The sequence below is a fragment of the Scyliorhinus canicula genome, chromosome 21, assembly GCF_902713615.1.
Source record: "Scyliorhinus canicula chromosome 21, sScyCan1.1, whole genome shotgun sequence".
Lineage (NCBI taxonomy): Eukaryota > Metazoa > Chordata > Chondrichthyes > Carcharhiniformes > Scyliorhinidae > Scyliorhinus > Scyliorhinus canicula.
In genome coordinates, this window is record NC_052166.1 from 3,031,198 (window position 1) to 3,050,074 (window position 18,877).

The 18,877-nt window shown below is 49.3% G+C and overlaps 1 protein-coding gene across 1 annotated transcript in view; it reads left to right on the top strand.

Moving 5' to 3' along the window:
• Positions 1-18,877, top strand: part of huwe1 (HECT, UBA and WWE domain containing E3 ubiquitin protein ligase 1) — a 191,086-nt gene that overhangs the window by 82,632 nt on the left and 89,577 nt on the right. Inside the window, exons 29-41 of the mRNA XM_038782552.1 lie at positions 597-813; positions 2,517-2,639; positions 2,917-3,151; positions 3,475-3,708; positions 7,799-7,927; positions 10,031-10,126; positions 10,814-11,083; positions 12,173-12,325; positions 13,981-14,108; positions 14,787-14,868; positions 15,387-15,563; positions 16,266-16,458; positions 17,747-18,099. Of these exons, the coding sequence (XP_038638480.1) occupies positions 597-813; positions 2,517-2,639; positions 2,917-3,151; positions 3,475-3,708; positions 7,799-7,927; positions 10,031-10,126; positions 10,814-11,083; positions 12,173-12,325; positions 13,981-14,108; positions 14,787-14,868; positions 15,387-15,563; positions 16,266-16,458; positions 17,747-18,099 (2,390 nt within the window). The remainder of the gene's footprint in view (positions 1-596; positions 814-2,516; positions 2,640-2,916; positions 3,152-3,474; positions 3,709-7,798; positions 7,928-10,030; positions 10,127-10,813; positions 11,084-12,172; positions 12,326-13,980; positions 14,109-14,786; positions 14,869-15,386; positions 15,564-16,265; positions 16,459-17,746; positions 18,100-18,877) is intronic.

The window sequence follows — 18,877 nt, forward strand, 5'->3', positions numbered from 1 at the left end:
CCCTTTGATTTCCTTTTCTGACGCTAGAGACTGACTTTTATTTTGCTTCCTCCTTCCCCCTAGTCTAGAATTCCACCTGTTTCGTCAAGCAAGCGTGTGTGATTTATCTCTCTCTCTCTCCCCCCCCCTTCTTGTTACTCTCTTTACCTGGTGCCACCTTCCTGAGTTAATTGCGGGCTTGCGTGCAACGCCAGCAGGCTGAGCTGGTGGGTGTTGTATCAGTTTAAATGGGATGTTGGATGATACTTGGGAGCAGAGTTGTGTGAACCCATTCGCCCTCATGCCAACTGTTGTGCCCCTTCAATCGCCATCAGCTACCAGTAAAGTCTCGATAGTCCCAGATGACCATAGGCTGCTTTCCCCTTTGAGGGGGAGAGCTGACTGGTGATGATTTAATCTGAGGATCACTACACCTCAGCCGGTGCGGGAATTGAACCCGCACTGTTGGCCACACTCCGCAGCACACACCAACTCATCTAAACCGGCTGAGTAGTATTTCCAATAACCAGGACTTGATTATTACCCGTGATGGTTGTTCCTTCGTTTGACTTGATCCTTTCTCCAGCAATGAATTTCATCCTACCTTTTAATTGCAGCGTCCTCGAGGCTCGGCAGGGCACTGGCCGAGCTCTTCGGCCTGTTGGTCAAGCTGTGCGTCGGATCGCCCGTGCGGCAGAGACGAAGTCATCACCCTGCCAGCACGACTACCGCGCCCACGCCGGCGGCACGAGGGACGGCATCTGCTCTCACCAAACTCCTAACCAAAGGGCTGTCATGGCAACCGCCTCCTTACACTCCAACTCCCCGGTTCAGGTAAATCTTATCTTCCTTGACGCTGTTTTTGGTCTTCATCTGGGCAGTTAAATGCCAGGCGGGCGAAAGAATCCTATCGTTGTAAAGATTTAATCTGGAAATGTGGGGTCAGTTGGCCGAACAGCAAAATAGGGAAAAGCCATTCAGTCCCTCGAGCATGTTCTCCCACTCGGTGAGATCATAGCCTGATCTGCATCTCAGAACCATCCCGCCCACCTTGACTCAATAATCTCGGAAACTTTGACCGTCAAAAGTCTGACGCGCTCCAATGTAAACCTATTTGACCTCGAATCTACTGCATTTTGTCAAGAGTGTCGCCTTTGTTACCGGACTTTGAAAGTGTCTCCTCGCTTCTTTCCTGGTTTGCCTTGCTCTGATTTTAAATTTGTGTACCCTTGCCCTACAGTTTTTCTCTCTTTTACCGCACCAATTCCTTCCAAAATCTGGGGGAAAAAAATTGGAAATACTCAGAAAAAGGATTTCCAGGGCTGGTGTCACCCAGCAGGGGAGTGGGATCAAATGGATGGCCCATCCAAGGAGGATATACACACAAACCTACAAATTAGGAGCAGGAGAAGGCCACTCGGCCCCTCGAACCTGCTCCACCATTCAATAAAATCGTGGCTGATCTGATTGTAACCTCAACTCGGCATTCCTTTAACAACCCCCCCCCAGATTGTTAATGAAGAATCTGTCTACCTTTACCGTAATTCAAAGACTCTGCTTCCACTTGAGGAAGGCTCATGATTCCTTGAGAAATAGAATTCTCCTCTCTGATGCAGCCATCTCCTATGCCCAGTGTTCATTCAAAGCTCCTTCGACAACATCTGACAAACCCGTGACCGTTGCAACCCAAAAGGACTCGGGCAGCAGACAAATGGGGACACCGCCGCCTGCAAATGCCCGCCCGAGTCCCACGCCATCCATCCTTCACTGTCACTGGGTCAAAATCCTGGAACACACTCTCATGAACCACTGTGGGTGTACCTACGATGCTGGGGCTGCAACGGTTCAAGAAGCTGGCTCACCCACCACCTTGTCTCGGGGATATTAGGGATGGGCAACAAATGCTGGCCTATCATATTGCCCCTTCGCCTATTTAGATTCTGGGGCACAGGAGCCTTGTGTATATAATTCTGCGTTACCTATCCTGGCATGAGTAGGTAAAGATCCCAGACTCTCAATCTGGATCTGGGTACGTTATCCAGGCCAGTACTGAGGGGGTGCTGCATTGTTTGAGGTTCTGCTGCCTGAATGAGATGTTAAAACCGGTTGAACTTCAAAAGATCATGTGGCGCCTTTGGAGCCGTGTGGTTCGGAGACGCGAGGTGCAATCCGCCGAGGGGCAGTCGCCACTCCCCGATCTGTTGACGTCGAGGGGACAAGTTCCCAATGCTGCACAGAACCATTCCTCCAAAGTGCACAGAGGTGAGGGTCAGATACTGCAACTTGGTACTGCGCTGTCCCGGCAACGTACCCCTCATGCGCCACTGCACCAAAATCTTATTTCCTAATGCCCACAAAAGCCATTTTAGTCCCAAACTAGGGACAGTTGTGAAATCACGCCTATTTCAAAACCTATTGAGACATCCCCCAAAAAAGTTTCACTTAGACCCCTCTCCTGTCTTGATTTGTGTGTCCGGCCCTGGGACTGACTCTGTGCATATTTTTTCTTCTCCCCAACCCCCCACTCCTTTCCTCAGGTTGACTTTCTTCATCTGTTCAGTGGGCTTCACGTCGCCCATGCTGTTCGACGAGAGGAAATATCCTTACCATTTGATGTTGCAGAAATTCCTGTGCTCTGGCGGCCACGATGCCCTGTTTGAGTGAGTAATTCTGTTGGGGAAACTGGACAAATTCACTGTAAATGGAATTTTGGGTGAGGCAGTTTGAGAGGAGTGTCATGTCCAGAACAGAATAGTCCATTTTAGTCTCCAGGGGAGGGGGGTGCAGTTTATAGACTTTGTGGGTAGCTGCGAATGTGTTTTCGCCTAAATTCACTCTTTCTGTTGATCGACGCACGTGATTTGTCGGTGTAGAGCTCGCGTACTTGTCTCAATTGGGGTGTGTAGTTCTTTAACCTCCGAACCCGTTTCCTGACAGGACATTTAACTGGGCCCTTTCGATGGGGGGGAAAGTGCCGATCACCGAAGGCCTGGAGCACACGGAGCTCCCGGATGGCACAGGCGAGTTCCTCGACGCTTGGCTGATGCTCGTGGAGAAGATGGTGAACCCAACGACCGTTCTGGAGTCTCCGCACTCTCTGCCAGCCAAGCCACCCGGTGGCCAGAACTTCCCACAGTTCAGCGCACTCCGGTTCCTGGTGGTGACACAGAAGGTAAGCTTTACGCCTCCATCTTGGTGTAGAATGTACAACACAAGAAGAGGCCATTCGACCATTCATCCCTGTGCTGGCTCTCTGAAAGAATTAGCCCCATTTCCTCCAAACAACCTTGTAATCTCCCTTTCAAGTATTTATCCAAATGCACGTTTGAAAGTTAATAAATCTTTCAAGCAATAAATTCCAGTAACGGCTGCTTTAAAAATGCTTTTCCTCATCTCTCCTCTGGTTCCTAGTTTTTAATTTGGTTAAAAGCCTAGCTTGGGCCAGCTGAACGATCGTCCACACGCTCATGTTTTTTTTAATGTAATGTTTAACAGGCAGCCTTTAACTGCATCAAGAACCTGTGGAACCGCAAGCCGCTGAAGGTGTATGGTGGGCGCATGGCTGAGTCGATGCTGGCCATCCTGTGCCACATCCTGAGGGGGGAACCCGTGATCCGTGAGCGCCTGTCCAAGGAGAAAGAGGGCAGCAGGACGGAGGAGGAGGGTCCCCAGGAAGAAGGGACAGCGCCGAGGCGTGAGCCCCAAGTGAACCAGCAACAGCTTCAGCAGGTGAGGGCCTCCGAGGGTCTGGCCTAGATTTGCTCATTTTGGAGCCGGCGAGGGAATGGAAGATAGTTTTTCCGCAGCTATGCAGGGCCTTGGTGAGACCCTAAATCAGGCAGAGATGGGCAGAACCTTTCTGGCCTTCGTGTTTGAACGTCTAGACACGAGAAAGCGGTGGAGACTGGGGCATCGGATCATTCAGAGGGTTATGGGGAAGGCAGGAAAGTGAAATTGAGACCACAATCAGACCAGCCTTGAGGGGCCGAATGGCCTATTCCTGCTCCTAAGTCTCGCTCGTTGTCGGGAATCAAAACAAGAACAGTGAGCCGAGACAGTCAGCAAGTCCTGTCTTTGTGGTCGCTGCTAAACTGGCTGGTTTCAACTGGGATGATGATGGGTGGGATCAGTTCCCAGGGCCGTATCAAAGGTGCTTTCGAGCCACTCCATTCAGGGCTTTAGTCAGGTAGCACTTTTACGTAATGTGGGTGTTGACGGCTAGGCCCAACGCTTGTTGTCTATCCCTAAGCCGCTTGAGAAAGTGGTTGTAACCTGCTGCCTTGAACCACTGCAGTCCTGTGTGGTGTAGGTGCACCCACAGTGCTGTTAGGGAGGGAGTTCCAGCATATGGACCCAGCGACAGTGGAGGAACGGCCGATACCGTCGCAAGTCAGGAATGACTTGGAGGGGAACTTCCAGGTCCTTTCATAAGAACCAGGATCAACAGTGGGCCATCTGGCCCCTCGAGCCTGCTCCACCACCCAATAAGATCGTGGCTGATCTTTCTGTGGACTCAGCTCCACTTACCCGCCCGCTCACCATAACGTTTTAAACCTTGACTGTTCAAAAATCTACCTCTCTTTGCCTTAAAAACATTCAACGAGGTAGCATCAACTGCTTCACTGGACAGGGAATTCCACAGATTCACGACTCTTTGGGTGAAGAAGCTCCTCCTCAACTCAGTCCTAAATCTGCTCCCCATTATTTTGAGGCTATGCCCTCTATTTTTAGTTTCACCCGCCAGTGGAAACCACCTCCCTGCTTCTATCCTATCCCCTTCGTAGTTTTATATGTTTCTAAATAGCCCCAGTCTGCTTAGTCTCTCCGCATAACTCTGGAATCAACCTAGTGAATCTCCTCGGAACACCCTCCAGTGCCAGTATATCCTTTCTCAAGTAAGGAGACCAAAACTGTACACAGTACTCCAGGTGTGGCCTCACCAGCACCCTTCCAGTTGCACGATAACCTCCCTGCTTTTAAACCATCCCTCTAGCAATGAAGGACCAAATTGCATTAGCCTTCTTTACCATAGAATTTACAATGCAGAAGGAGGCCATTGTACCCATTGAGTCTGGGAAGCTGGGAATCGAACCTGGGACCCTGGAGCTGTGAAGCAACAGTGCTAACCACTGTGTTGCCGTGCCGCCCATTCTTAATTACCTGCTGCACCTGCAAACCAACTTTTTGAGACTCATGCACAAGGACACCCAGGTCACTGCACAGCAGCATGCAGCAGTTTTTTTTGCCATTTAAATAATAGTCCATTTTGCTGTTATTCCTACCAAAATGGGTGACCTCACATTTACCAACATTGAACTCCACCTGCCAGACCCTTTGCCCACTCACTTTGGATGGTAGAGGTTGTGGGTGTGGAGCATGCTGCTTCAGGAGCCTTGGTGAGTTGCTGCAGGGCATCTTGTAGATGGTGCACATGGCGCCTCGGTGGTGGAGGGAGCAAAAATGCTAATGGAAATCGAACTGAAATGCTTAAACCCCAAAAAGCTGTTGATGCTGGAGGACAGTACAAAATTCTAAACTCAAGGTCGATTGTTTTTATTTTGTTGAGCTAAGTGTATTAAGGGTTACAGAACTAAGGATGGAGCTATAGATCTGCCTTGATCTAACCGAGTGATGGTACTGAGTTGATCGGCTTTATGATCACCTCCTGCTCCTTAATGGAACAAAGGGGCAGCAGTCGGCCATTTGGCCCCTTGAGCCTCCTTGTCCATTGGGCTAGACCATGGCTGATCTACCTCCGCGCCATCATCCTGCATCATCCCTTGATGTCATGGGTATCTTTCGAAACCTATCTGTGACAGAGCCTCCATGGCCCTCTGAAGTAAAGAATTCCGCTCTCTGATTGAAGAAATTTCTCCTCATCCCGGTCCTAAATGGCCTATCCCTTAGTCTGAGACTGTGCCCCCGTTTCAGGGGGAACATCCTTCCTGCACCCACCCTGTCGAGCAATGTAAGAGTTTTGTATGCTTAAATGAGATTGTGTCTCATTAATCGGAATTCGAGAGAGAATCACAGGCCCAGTTCCTCACTGTTTAAAAACTAGAATAGGGAAAGGGCTCTTAACTCAGGAATAGGCCAGGCGATTTTCAAACTCTGCAGTAAACTTGCAAACGTGCCCCGATTTAAAGCAAAAACGAAGGTTGAGTCCTTGCAATGTTGTTGATATTTTGCCTTCTGCTGCGCCGTGGCTCCAGCAAAACTTTGGAAGCTCGACATCATCCAGGACAAGGCCGCCCCGCTTTCTCGGCATCCCATCCACAAACACTCACTCCTTCCACCATCGACGCACAACGGCAGCTGTTTGTACCATCTACAACATGCACTGAAACAACACACTAAGGCTCCTTCGGCAGCGCCTCCCGAACCGGAGACCACAACCACTTGTGTTATGGTCCAGGGTTTAGAGAACCCCAAAGTGTATCATGGAGTTCACCTGACCCACAAGTTTAAATAGATTTTGGTTATGGGGAACACCAGGGCCCACTTTACAGATGTGATGCAACAGAGATCTAAGAGTATTTTAAAACAAAAACAATGTTTATTCTATGAACCCCATTAACATTTTATAAACATACAGTGAACATCTTAGCAACCATCAATTCAAATACACCTCCCCCCCCAAAGAATATAGTACTCTATAAGACAACCATAAGACAACCCTTTTTACAGAAGGACAGCAGGTTTAAACTCTCTACTGAGAGCAGTTACCACTTTGAAATCACCAAATGAACATGCTTTAGCTTTCAGATATTCACACACATCTTGCTGTGACTGCAGCTTCTCCAAATCTAAAACAAAACTAAACAGAGCCACAGAGCAGCTTTTCAGCTCAAAACGAAAGTGAAAGACCGCCCAGCTCCACCCACGTTCTAACATCAGTGCTGTCATTTGAGAAATACACATTTCTTAAAGGGACTCTTACATGACACGTTATAAGGGCAGATGTGTGGAGAGGGTGTTTCCTCTTGTGGGAGAATCTAGAACTCGGTGGGGAGGGGGGTGGGGGGGGGGGGGGCAGGCTCAAGGGGACGAGCGGCCTTCGCCTGCTAATACATCTGTTCGTATGAGAGGGCCGCCACGTGCAGGTTCCCTTCTGAACTGCGCATTCTGACTTAGAAATATCTCACCGTTCCTTCACTGTCACTGGGTCAATATCCAGGAGCTTCTTCCCTAACACAACAGTGGGTGTACCTACACCACACGGGGACTGCAACGGCTCAAGAAGGTCACCGACCACCTTCTCAAGGGGCAATTAGAGACGGACAACAAATACTCGACCTAGCCAGCGAATGAAAGTATGAACTTGGACCTCAGCTGCCTGCTTTCGCCTTCCTGCCTTTCCCTTCCTGCCCTGTGGGTGGAGCACTTGTTCCCTGTTTGGCTCCTCAGCCTGAGGTGCTGCTCGTCAAGCATGGTGCTTTTTAAAGTATCCTTTATTGCTCTGTTACCGCTCCAAAGTCACTATACAGATACGTGCACATCTGTGGATCCTCCACACTGATGGACTCACAGATTGGTGGAAAGGCACCCACAGCTCCCTTTGCCATGTGTCTGGTCCACGGTTCCGCCCGTGGATCCCTCCAGTCCTGTGGTTTTCCGAGTAAACGGAGCAGAACGAAAATCCTCTCTGATTTGGATCCTACCTCTCAAGGGTGGCTCAAAGCAGGATTGAGGGCGGCGGGCAAAGAAAGTGGTGGGCCCCAGTGGCGCACAGGCGTGCGTTGAGTCAGGACATACAGTTGTGTATTGATTACCGAGCGCACTGTGCCAGATTCCTGTATGAATTGCCTTTGTTTTTCAGTTGATGGACATGGGTTTCACAAGGGAGCACGCCATGGAGGCCTTGCTGAACACGAGCAGTATGGAGCAGGCAACTGAGTACCTGTTAACGCACCCCCCTCCGCTCATGGGAGGAGCTGTACGCGTGAGGGCACGTAATTTTTTTTATACATGGGGTTGGGTGGAGAATGGAGTGGGGTGGTAGTTGTAGTGGGCCAGGGATGCCTGACGCATTGTCTTTGTAAAGCCCGAGAGCATAGGCTGTGGTCAGTCTACAGATTTTTATTTCAGTTTTTGCTCTTTTCTTTTGTTGGTGTAAGTGCGGTGCGACCCCTCCTGCCCTCTTTTCCCCATCGCCCAGTCTGTTGAAGCCTGGCTCTCCTTCATTTACTGTTACATCCACTGCCCTTTTCCACTGTTACCTGGCAACTTCCCTCCAACCTTTGTCGTCATATTTCCCTCTCTGCGCTTCCCTCTCCGCGGAGTGAAAAAAGGGCGAGGGAGCGTGGTCGCACCGAAACTTGTGGAGCCTTCGCCCACAGATCCTTCCTCCATTCTGGGTTCCCCTACCCACAGTACTCCAATCAAAAATACAACGCCTCCTTCGAAAGGAAACAACCCCTCCGACCCTTCTCTTCAGTCCACCCAATCGGCCATCCTCCCAACTAACCCCTTCATTTGAACTTCGCCTGAGAACGGTGATGGGTATTCAGCCCATTGTGTTTGCACGGGCCCTCCGAATGAGCAATTCGCCCCTGCGTCATTCTTCCCGTCTTCTCCCAAGAAACCTACACCGGCTTCCATTTTGGATGTTTTGTTCAACCCTGCCTCCTCCACACTTGCAGGCTGTACCTTCCACTCCCCTACCATTCGCTGTTTGAAAAGATTTTTCTCCTGTCTCATTTGCTTCTTTTGCTAATTACTTCAAACTGTGACATTTAAAAAATATAAAATAGAATAATAGATACCTGGGAGTGAGTTACGACTGGAATCTAATCGAGGTGTTTGGGGTGGTTTATATATAGAATAACAGATACCCGGGAGTGAGTTACAGACTGGAATCTAACCGAGGGGTTTGGGATGGTTTATATATAGAATAACAAATACCCGGGAGTGAGTTACAGACTGGAATCTAATCGAGGGGTTCGGGGTCGTTTATATATAGAATAACAGATACCCGGGAGTGAGTTACAGACTGGAATCTAATCGAGGGGTTCGGGGTGGTTTATATATAGAATAACAGATACCCGGGTGTGAGTTACAGACTGGAATCTAATCGAGGGGTTCGGGGTGGTTTATATATAGAATAACAGATACCCGGGAGTGAGTTACAGACTGGAATCTAATCGAGGGGTTTGGGGTGGTTTATATGTAGAATAACAGATACCCGGGAGTGAGTTACAGACTGGAATCTAATTGAGGGGTTCCGGGTGGTTTATATATAGAATAACAGATACCCGGGAGTGAGTTACAGACTGGAATCTAATCGAGGGGTTTGGGGTGGTTTATATATAGAATAACAGATACCCGGGAGTGAGTTACAGACTGGAATCTAATCGAGGGGTTCGGGGTGGTTTATATATAGAATAACAGATACCTGGGAGTGAGTTACAGACTGGAATCTAATCGAGGGGTTCAGGGTGGTTTATATATAGAATAACAGATACCCGGGAGTGAGTTACAGACTGGAATCTAATTGAGGGGTTCAGGGTGGTTTATATTTAGAATAACTGATACCCGGGAGTGAGTTACAGACTGGAATCTAATCGAGGGGTTTGGGGTGGTTTATATATAGAATAACAGATACCCGGGAGTGAGTTACAGACTGGAATCTAACCGAGGGGTTTGGAGTGGTTTATATATCGAATAACAGATACCCGGGAGTGAGTTACAGACTGGAATTCAATCCAGGGATGAAGCGGGTGTGGAGCAGGTTTCTATGTAGATAATCTGATATTGACTGTTACTTGGTAAAAATTGTTTCATGTCTGAACCCAAAGAGTAAGGCTGATGATCTTGAACATTTTCCTTAGTTGAATCCACGATCACAATATATTCAAAATGGCCAATTCAGCGCTGCAAATTTTCTTTTTAAACCTGCCAGGATTTCTTGCTATTTCTGCTGCTGGCCCCTTGTCCAGTATCAGGCGCACGTTGCTGTCGGTTTTCCGCGTAATGGGGCGGTCCACATGCTGTCATTTCAAGAATGCCGGTGTTCCTTCCCGCCTGAGAGTGCTTTATTAAATCTTTGCAGGAGCTCAGCATGTCTGAGGAGGATCAGATGATGAGGGCAATAGCCATGTCGCTGGGGCAGGATATTCCAATGGACCAGAGTACAGAGTCACCAGAGGTAAGGGATTTAAAAGGCAGGATTTTCCCCATTCATTTGGCAGACCTTTGACACCCCCCAATCACTCCGAGGTGTGGGCGCCATTGGCAAACACCAGCCTTGGTTACCTGTCCAGAACTGCCACAGCCCAGTGTCTCGCTCGCCCACTTTAGAGGGGCAGTTGCCGCATTGCTGTGGGGTCAGGAGTCACATGTTGGCCTGAGCGGGTAAGGATGGTGGACTTTCCTCCGTGAAGGACACGAGTCAACCAGATGGGTTTTTACGACAATTGATGAGAGTTGTCATGACCATTTCTGCGGTTAACTCTCAATTCCAGTTCAATTTTCTTTGTTGATTCCAACCAGCTGCCGTGAAGGGGTTTGAATCTCTGTCCCCGATGCATTAGCCCAGGCCTCTGGATTATGCCATTCAGCCCATCATCACAGTGCTGGCCCTTTGAAAGAGCTGTCCCAGCCTTTCTCCCGACCACAGAAAACTTCTCTTCAAATATTTATCCAGTTGCCCTTCTGAGAGTTGCTGTTGAGTCTGCTTCCGCCGCCCTTTTAGGCAGCGCTTCCTAGATCGTGATTAGTAAAATTAACCCATGTGTACTGCTAATGTGACGTGGATTTAGCTGGATGTGTCTTCCATTGGTGTTGTTCCCTCTCTCCCCCGGTCCTGATTGCCCTTGCTGTGTGTGTTTGCCAGGAAGCAGCACGCCGCAAGGAGGAGGAGGAGCGCAAGGCACGCGAGAAGCAGGAAGAGGAGGAGGTAAAGAGCCTGGAGAGGTATCAGGACGTGGCGCCCTTGGAGCCCGACGAATTGAACAGCTTCACAGAGAAGATGCTGCCTGGCTGCTTCCACTTGCTGGACGAGTTGCCGGACACAGTGTACCGGGTTTGCGACTTGATCATGACCGCCATTAAACGCAACGGGGCTGACTACAGGGACCTGATACTGACGCGGGTCGTGGAGCAGGTAAGAATTTCCACTTCCATCGGCCCGGGAATATGTAAACCAGTCTCTCTTTATTTTGGCACATCTTTTTTTTTTGTTGGCCTAACATTTTGGAAATGCCTGGTTTGTCTTGCGGTTTGTTTAAACCGTTATCAGTAAATTGCCCAGAATCAGAGGATTGTATCAGAGGATTTCTTCTAAACATATAAGTAAGCAAATAATGCAAGGCAACATTTGCATTGACGTGCCGAAATTTGACTCTGAGCCTCTTTGAGGAAGCATGAGGGACAGGGGACAGGAAATCTGCTTCACGCCGCCATCTGCTGGCCATAGCCTGCAACTGCTGTGACAGAAGTCTGTTTACATAGAGGATTCCCATTGCAATTGCAATAATGTTTATTATAGTCTCGATTAGGCTTACATTAACACTGCAGTGAAGTTACTGTGAAAAGCCCCTAGTCGCTACACTCCTATGCCTGTTCGGGTACACTGAGGGAGAATTCAGAATGACCAATTCACTAACTAGCACATCTTTCGTAACTTGTGGGAGGAATGCGGAGCACCCGGAGGGAAACCCGCACAGACATGGGGAGAACATGCAGACTCAGCACAGATAGTGACCCAAGAGGGAATCGAACCTGGGACCCTGGAGCTGTGAAGCAACAGTGCTAACCACTGTGCTGCCTTTCATTGTTAAATGGCGACTAGAAGTGTAATATGAAGTTGATAATACGTGCACATTTCGTCGAGGAAGATATAATCAGATGCATCAAAATTTGGAGCGTTCCCTCTTGTGAGGGAGTATAATATGGCACAGAGGCCATTCTCCCCCTTGTGCCTGTGGTGGCTTTTTTGAGAGCGCTATCCAAGTCCCACTGCCCTGCACTTTTCCCCTTACAGTCGCCTTTTGAAAGTTAGAATTGAATCGGTTTCAATTCAGGCAACACCTTTCAGATCAATATATCTGTCAATTAAGAAAAAAACTTCATATCTCATCACCGGTCTTGCCCTTCACTCGTGTCTTTTGCCTTCCGATACACCCCTCCCCCGACACATGCACCACCTATGTGTTTATGTTTGCAGTGCTGATCAGTGTTTGTCTTTCAACAGGTATGGGAAGCTGCCAACGTCCTCATCACAGCGGCACTCCCCTTGACCACGAGCGACACCAAGACAGTGGCGGAATGGACGAGCCAGATGGCCACACTCCCACAGGCTTCCAACCTCGCGACCAGGATCCTTCTCGTCACGCTCCTGTTTGAGGTACGGGCTTCATAAGCTTGCGCAGCTTTTTGGGAGGGTTGCGTGATTTGACGTGGATAAGTGCACCGGAAGGCGCCTCCGGGGTTTGATAAGATAGGAAGAGCGAAGTGGAGGGGAAAATGGAGGGCAGGGGATTGGTGGTGGGGGAGCGAACTGGTGCTGCAGTTACTAGAACTAGGGGGGTCACCTGTCTTAAAAAGAAGGGGTTGCCCCTTTTAGACAGATGAGGAGACATAATTTGTCAGAGGGAATTCTCTTCCTCAAAAGGCAGAGATTCTTGATAAGCAAGGGGGGGGTGAAAGGTTATCGGAGTGGGGGTAATGCAGAGTTGAGGTTACAATCTGATCAGCTGTGATCTTATTGAAGAGTGGAACAGCCTCAAGGCGTTGAGTGACTTTCTACTGATTCCTCTGCTTCTATGGTTCACCGCAGGGAAATGAGTGGGCATTGGAAATAAGAGCAGGAGCAGGCCATTCAGACCCTCTAGCCTGTTCTACCGCTCCCCTAGATCATGGCAGATATTGTACCTCAACAGTGTTTTCCCGCATGTGTCCCCGGATTCCTTTTCCATTTCGAAATAATGACCGAGTCTCCCCTGAGAAAGTAGGAGGAGGCCACTCGGCCTTTTGGCACTGTTCTACCGCTTAAACAGACCATGGCTGGTCATCCACCTCAACGCCATTTCTCCCACTATCCGTTAATGTCATTAGTATCCAGATATCTCCTGTCTTTTGAATGTGCTCGATGATGGAACTCCCACAGCCGTCTGCGGTAGAGGATTCCAAAGATTCACCACCCTCTCCTCATCTCAGTCCTAAATTGGCCATCCCTTATTCTGAAACAGTGACTCTTGGTCCCAGACTCTCCTGTTCTCTCTCTCTCTCTCTCTCTCTCTCTCTCTCCTCTCTCTCTCTCTCTCTCTCTCTCTCTCTCTCTCTCTCTCTCTCTCTCTCTCCCTTCTCCCCCCCCCAGTCAGGGGGAACATCCCTCCTACATCTACCCCATCACGCCCTGTAAGAATTTTATGTTTAAATGAAGTCACCCCTCATACTTAGAAACTCCAGAGTACACAAGCGACATTTGAGGATTACAATGCACAGAAGAGCCCACGGGGTTGGCATCTAGCATCAGTGCCGTGCGTCACGGGACATCACGGAAGAAACTCTGTGCTAGGGAGCTGTGTCCTGAGAGGTGACTTTCCACTGATTCCTCTTTCTATGGTTCACCTCAGGGAAATGAGTGGGCATTGGAAATAAGAGGTAGTAAATTGTGACCATGGAGGTTAACCGAGAATATGTCTTTGAAATTGTGGGAGTTGAGATGCTCGTTAAGGACTTGTAAAGAAGGCAAGAATTGAGAGCGGGATTGGCCATTCGGCCCTTCGAGTCTGCTCCACCGGCTCGCGGTTGATATGATTGTGGACTCCACTCCACTTAGCTGTCTGTCCCCCATAAACCCTCGACTCCCCTTGACGATCAAAAATTTGTGTAACTCAGCCTTGAATTTATTCAAGCCAAATCATGAATAGTCTGCCAGAAAGAGCTAAATGTTAAGACATGAGCCCGAAAGGCGGTGCGCCTCCTGAATCTGGTTTGGCAGCCCGTCCCCGACCCTGCTGCTGACCCCGTGTGAGTACCTTTGTTTCTGCCCCCCAGGAACTCAAGCTGACTTGCGCCAGGATCGTGGAGACGAGTGGCATTCTGGGTGTCTTGATCAAGTTGCTGGAGGTGGCGCAACCATGTCTCCAGGCTGCTAAGGAACAGAAGGACGTGCACACACCCAAGTAAGTGCTCGGCTGGCGGGTGAGGTGGGGATGTGTGTAAATCTTGCCCCACGCTGGCCAATTTCCTCTTCCCCCTGCCCATTACAATCTGAGTATCTCCTGTAGTCAACAATCAACGTTTGTAATTTTAGGACTCCTCAAATTGAACTTTAGCGGAATGAAGGATGTGACTCCTTTTGATCCAATAAATTAAGTTGAAGGTTACTTGTATCGAATTTACAGTGCACGAACAGACCATTTGGCCTAAATGGTCTATGCTGGTGTTTTTGATTCACACAAGCCTTCTCCCACCCTATTACTACTCCCCACCCCACTTCTGCCTCACATTCTTCTGTTCCTCCCTCCCTTCAGTCATCCAGTCTCCGCTTTTTAAAAGCAGTAATGTTATCCATCTCAACTGCTCCCTTGAGAGCGAGTTCCCACCTCATTCTGGGTAAAGAAGCATCTCATGACCCCTTCCCAACCCAAAGCGCTCTCCACCCCTTGTCAGAAGGTAGTCACTCAGCTCCCTGCCCACAGTGGCCGAGGCGCGACCCTTTATTTATGCGAACCCTTCCTTGCTCAATGGAGAAAGGAGGTGTAGGCTCCCAGCGTGTCAGGCTACCACTCATGGACTTCTGTAATTCAGATCAGAACGCTGACGTTAGAATACCATTTTATGTTCCTCCCCTTGCTCAGGTGGATTACTCCTGTACTGCTGCTGATTGATTTCTACGAAAAGATGTCCGTGTCCTCCAAGAGGAGAGCACAGATGAACAAGGTGACTACTGAATTATTAGTACGCGAAAAAAAATGCTGCTGCCTTTGCTCAAACCCAAGATACTAATTTTTAACGAGATTGAAATTGAATTAGCAGCATAATTTTTTTAATCCTCATTATTTCGTGGATTGTATTTTTTGTTGGCAAGGACAACATTTGTTGCGCAACTCTACTTGCCCTTGAACTGAGTGACTTGTCAGGGCTATTTAAGAGAGTGATTGAAGGACGACCACATTGCTGTGTGGCAATTGGGTTTTGGTAACAGTAATACTTGTCAGAGTTCACTTGCCAACAAGTCAGCATGCTCTCCTCGTGAAGTATAAATTGTTGTTCCTTTTTGGTATTCTTGTGAATTGTCCTGATGAGTGTGAGACAAAAAGCTTCAATCGAATGTGTCTTTTTTCAACAATACTCCAGTTCGGCTATTTATGACAGTGAACCTTTCGAATTGGCGGGTGGGTGTTTTTAAAAAAAAAAGGTGCCGGTAAGTTTCTAACCTGTTGCATTTCTCCTGTCAGTATCTGCAGCCAACTGGAAATAACTGGAGGTGGTTTGATGATCGATCAGGGCGATGGTGCAGTTACAGCGCGAGCAACAACAGCACCATCGACGCGGCCTGGAGGGCGGGAGAGACCAGCGTGAGGTTTACGGCTGGCCGGAGGAGGTACACCGTGCAGTTCAACACCATGGTGCAGGTAATGAAAAACGCTGCCCGTCTTGTGGCCAGCCCTGTACCTCGGAGGAGACTTCTGCCTTCTGTGGGTGGTCCTGAACAAGGGTGTTCTGGGGTGATGTCGGGTAGCACTTTACACTGGGGGTGGAAATCTGGATCGCCTTTGCTTTCCCCACGCCCTCCTCCAACTACAACAAAAACTTCTTGAGGTTAGAAGTCCATTGGAAATTGCAAAACTTGGATTTTTGTTGAGGGAACCCAGGTAGATGGGATTAAAATGCAGAGCAACCTTGTTCTAACTGAAAGGTGGAACAAGCACTGCATTGTCCTCCCTCCTGTTTGTACAGATGGGTTGTGCGGATATTGAAGAGATAGCATGGCCAATCCTGCACGTCTTTGGACTGTGGGAGGAAACCGGAGCACCCGGAGGAAACCCACGCAGACACGGGGAGAATTGCAGACTCTGCACTGACAGTCACCCAGCGGGGAATCGAACCTGGGACCCGATATATTTCCAAGTTAGGGTGGTGTGTGGCTTGGAGGGGAACCTCCAGGTAGTGTTCTTATCATAATGCTGACCATTTGTAATCAGGTTCTTTTGCAGGGGTCACAGGTGGCACCCTTAAGGTTGCTGAGACCCACCGACTGCAGGATTTGTTAATGCCGTGAGCTGCGGCCCCTTTGCAATGCCGCTGTACCCAACACTTGTTTCTTGCCCGTCTAGGTAAACGAGGAGACAGGGAACCGGCGGCCGGTGATGTTGACTTTGCAACGCTTGCCCCGAAAGGAACCCAACTGCAAAAGCAGCAGCTCCCAGTTTGTGCAGGACTTGGAGAAAACCCTGGAGGAGGGGAAGGAGCCTGAGCCCGAGCCCGAGCCTGAGCTAGAGGCCAAACCCAAGGAAGAGAAAGCCAATGGTATGAACCAGAGTCCAAACTCCTTCCTTTGTATGGCAAGCTGTGGAGCATTTTCAGTCCCAAGCCAACTTTCATTTACTTCAGAGTGTTCGGAGACGGTCATTAGTGTTTGATTGATTGAGACGACCAGTTTCCCTGGAGGGTTGGAAAGAATTGCTCAAATGGTGAAACTCTGATCACAACCTGAACTGGGTTCATCAAAGACTGTAAGCTACCTTTGCTTCACCACGTTGGCCGAGCCTCCGGGAGGCTACTGGCCAAGATGTGCACGTATTAGGACGAATGTCTAAACTCCATGGGCAATGATGTTTCACTGTTCCTACGGGGACATTGGTTCCGTCTTGCCACGCTTTGACTTGCGGCGTAGTTTCCAGGGGCCAATTAACGGAATTGCCATAGCCCTGGTTGAGGCATTCAGCAGATTGTGCCTGCACCGGCTCTCCGAATCAGCAACTCTCCTTGTGCCCTCTCACCGTAACCATGGACATTCTGCCTTTTAATGTAACAATCCAATTGGGTTGTAAATCCAAGGTCTGCCTAGACCATAAGCTCTGTGCTGTTGTACTCAGCTGAAATTGTTTCCTCACCTTGCCTGCGTCCGGTTTTCACGCTCATTGGTCGCGTCCTGGCCTTTGGAGTCCGAGGTGGTGGGTTCAAGTCCCACTCCAGGGACGGGACCGCATAATCCCGGCCAGTTGGTCCATCGCCGGTACTGGCCGTGTGCACCCCCCCCCCCCCCCCCCCCCCCCCGCCCGCCCGCCCGCCCAATCAACCCCTCACAAACTAGCACAGCGAGGGGGAAAGGAACCCAATTGCAAAAGCATAATTTTGTCAAGGACCCTCCCCCCACACACACACGAACCCCGGCCAGAATCTGATGTGTTTCAATAAGATCACCTCTCACTCTTCTAAACACTAATGTGTGTTCTGACCCTACCTGCTTAACTAACCCTCTTAAAACAAGAACGCCTTCATCCCAGGGATCAGTTGAGTGAACCTTCTCTAACTGCCTCTAACGCAAGTACACCCTTAAGGGAGGTGGCCGAAACGGTACACAGTATGGACTGAGTTGGCTATTTCCCACATTTGCGAAGAATTCCTTAATTGGTTGTAAAGTGCCGAGGATGTGAGAGGTGATTATATAAATAAATGCCTGTCGTTTAGTTTTCTTATACTCCCTGAAGAGCGCTGTTTTTGGTGAGAATTTGTAACATCCGACTATTTGGTTTCCGAAGGTTCCGGTTTGGACACTGGTCATTCGTTTTAACATTCTCTTTTCTTCCCCAAGATGTGGAACCTGCTCCCGAGACCACAACCGAGAAGGAGCCCAGGGAAGAAGTCAAAGCGAGCGACATAGTGATCCAGGGTCTGTCAGAGGAGCAGATGGCAGTGCTGATCCGATCGTGCGTCAGTATGATCAGTGTGCCGGTGGACCCCGACACGTTACACGCCACTCTGCGGCTCTGCCTACGCCTGACACGTGAGCACAAGTGTGCCCTGATGTTTGCGGAGCTCGGCAGCACCCGCATGATCCTGAATCTGACGCAGGGCTCCGGCTTCAATGGCTTCACCCCGCTGGTCACGCTGCTTTTCCGGCACGTGATTGAGGATCCCTGCACGCTGAAACACACCATGGAAAAGGTATGCCTGATTGGAGCCTTCCCTGTCCTCTGATTACACTGCACCAATCTTGAGCAGCACAGACAATGTAGCGTGTCTGGGGAAGGGGGTGAGATGTGATTCACAGACAAATTCTCGGGCAAGAGGATCTAAGGTGGTCATAGAGTCAAACAGTACAAATGAGGCCCATTGAGTTTGCACCGACAAAACTGCATTAAATCTACCCTATTCCCACTTTCCAGAACTTGGCCCATAGCCTGAATGGTGACATTTTGTACCCATCCAATCCTGTCTCTACTGCCCTCCTAAGCAGTGCACTCCAGACTCCCACCACCCTCTGGGTTAAAAATATTTCCCTCAACTCCCCCCTCAACCTCCTGCCCCTTAACCGTAAAATTATGCCCCTTGGTTATTGACCATACCCTTGATAATCGTGTACACCTCAATCAGGTCCCCCTCAACCTTCTCTGCTTGAAAAAAAAATGACCCCATCTTATCCAATCTCTTCTTAGCTCAAATGTACCATCCCTGGTGAATCTCTTCTGCACTCTCTCCAGTGCAATCACCTCCTTCCTTTAGTGAGGTGACCAGAACACTCAGTACTCCAACTGTGGCCTAACCAAAGTGATGTTCAGCTCCAACATAATCTCCCTGCCCTTATAATCTATGCCACGACTGAGTGTCCTGTATGCCTTCTTAATTGCCCGACTAACCTATCCTGCCACCTTCAGGGATCACCCCAAGATCCCTCTATTCCTCTGAGCTTCCCAGTGTCCTGCCATTCATGGAGTACTCCATT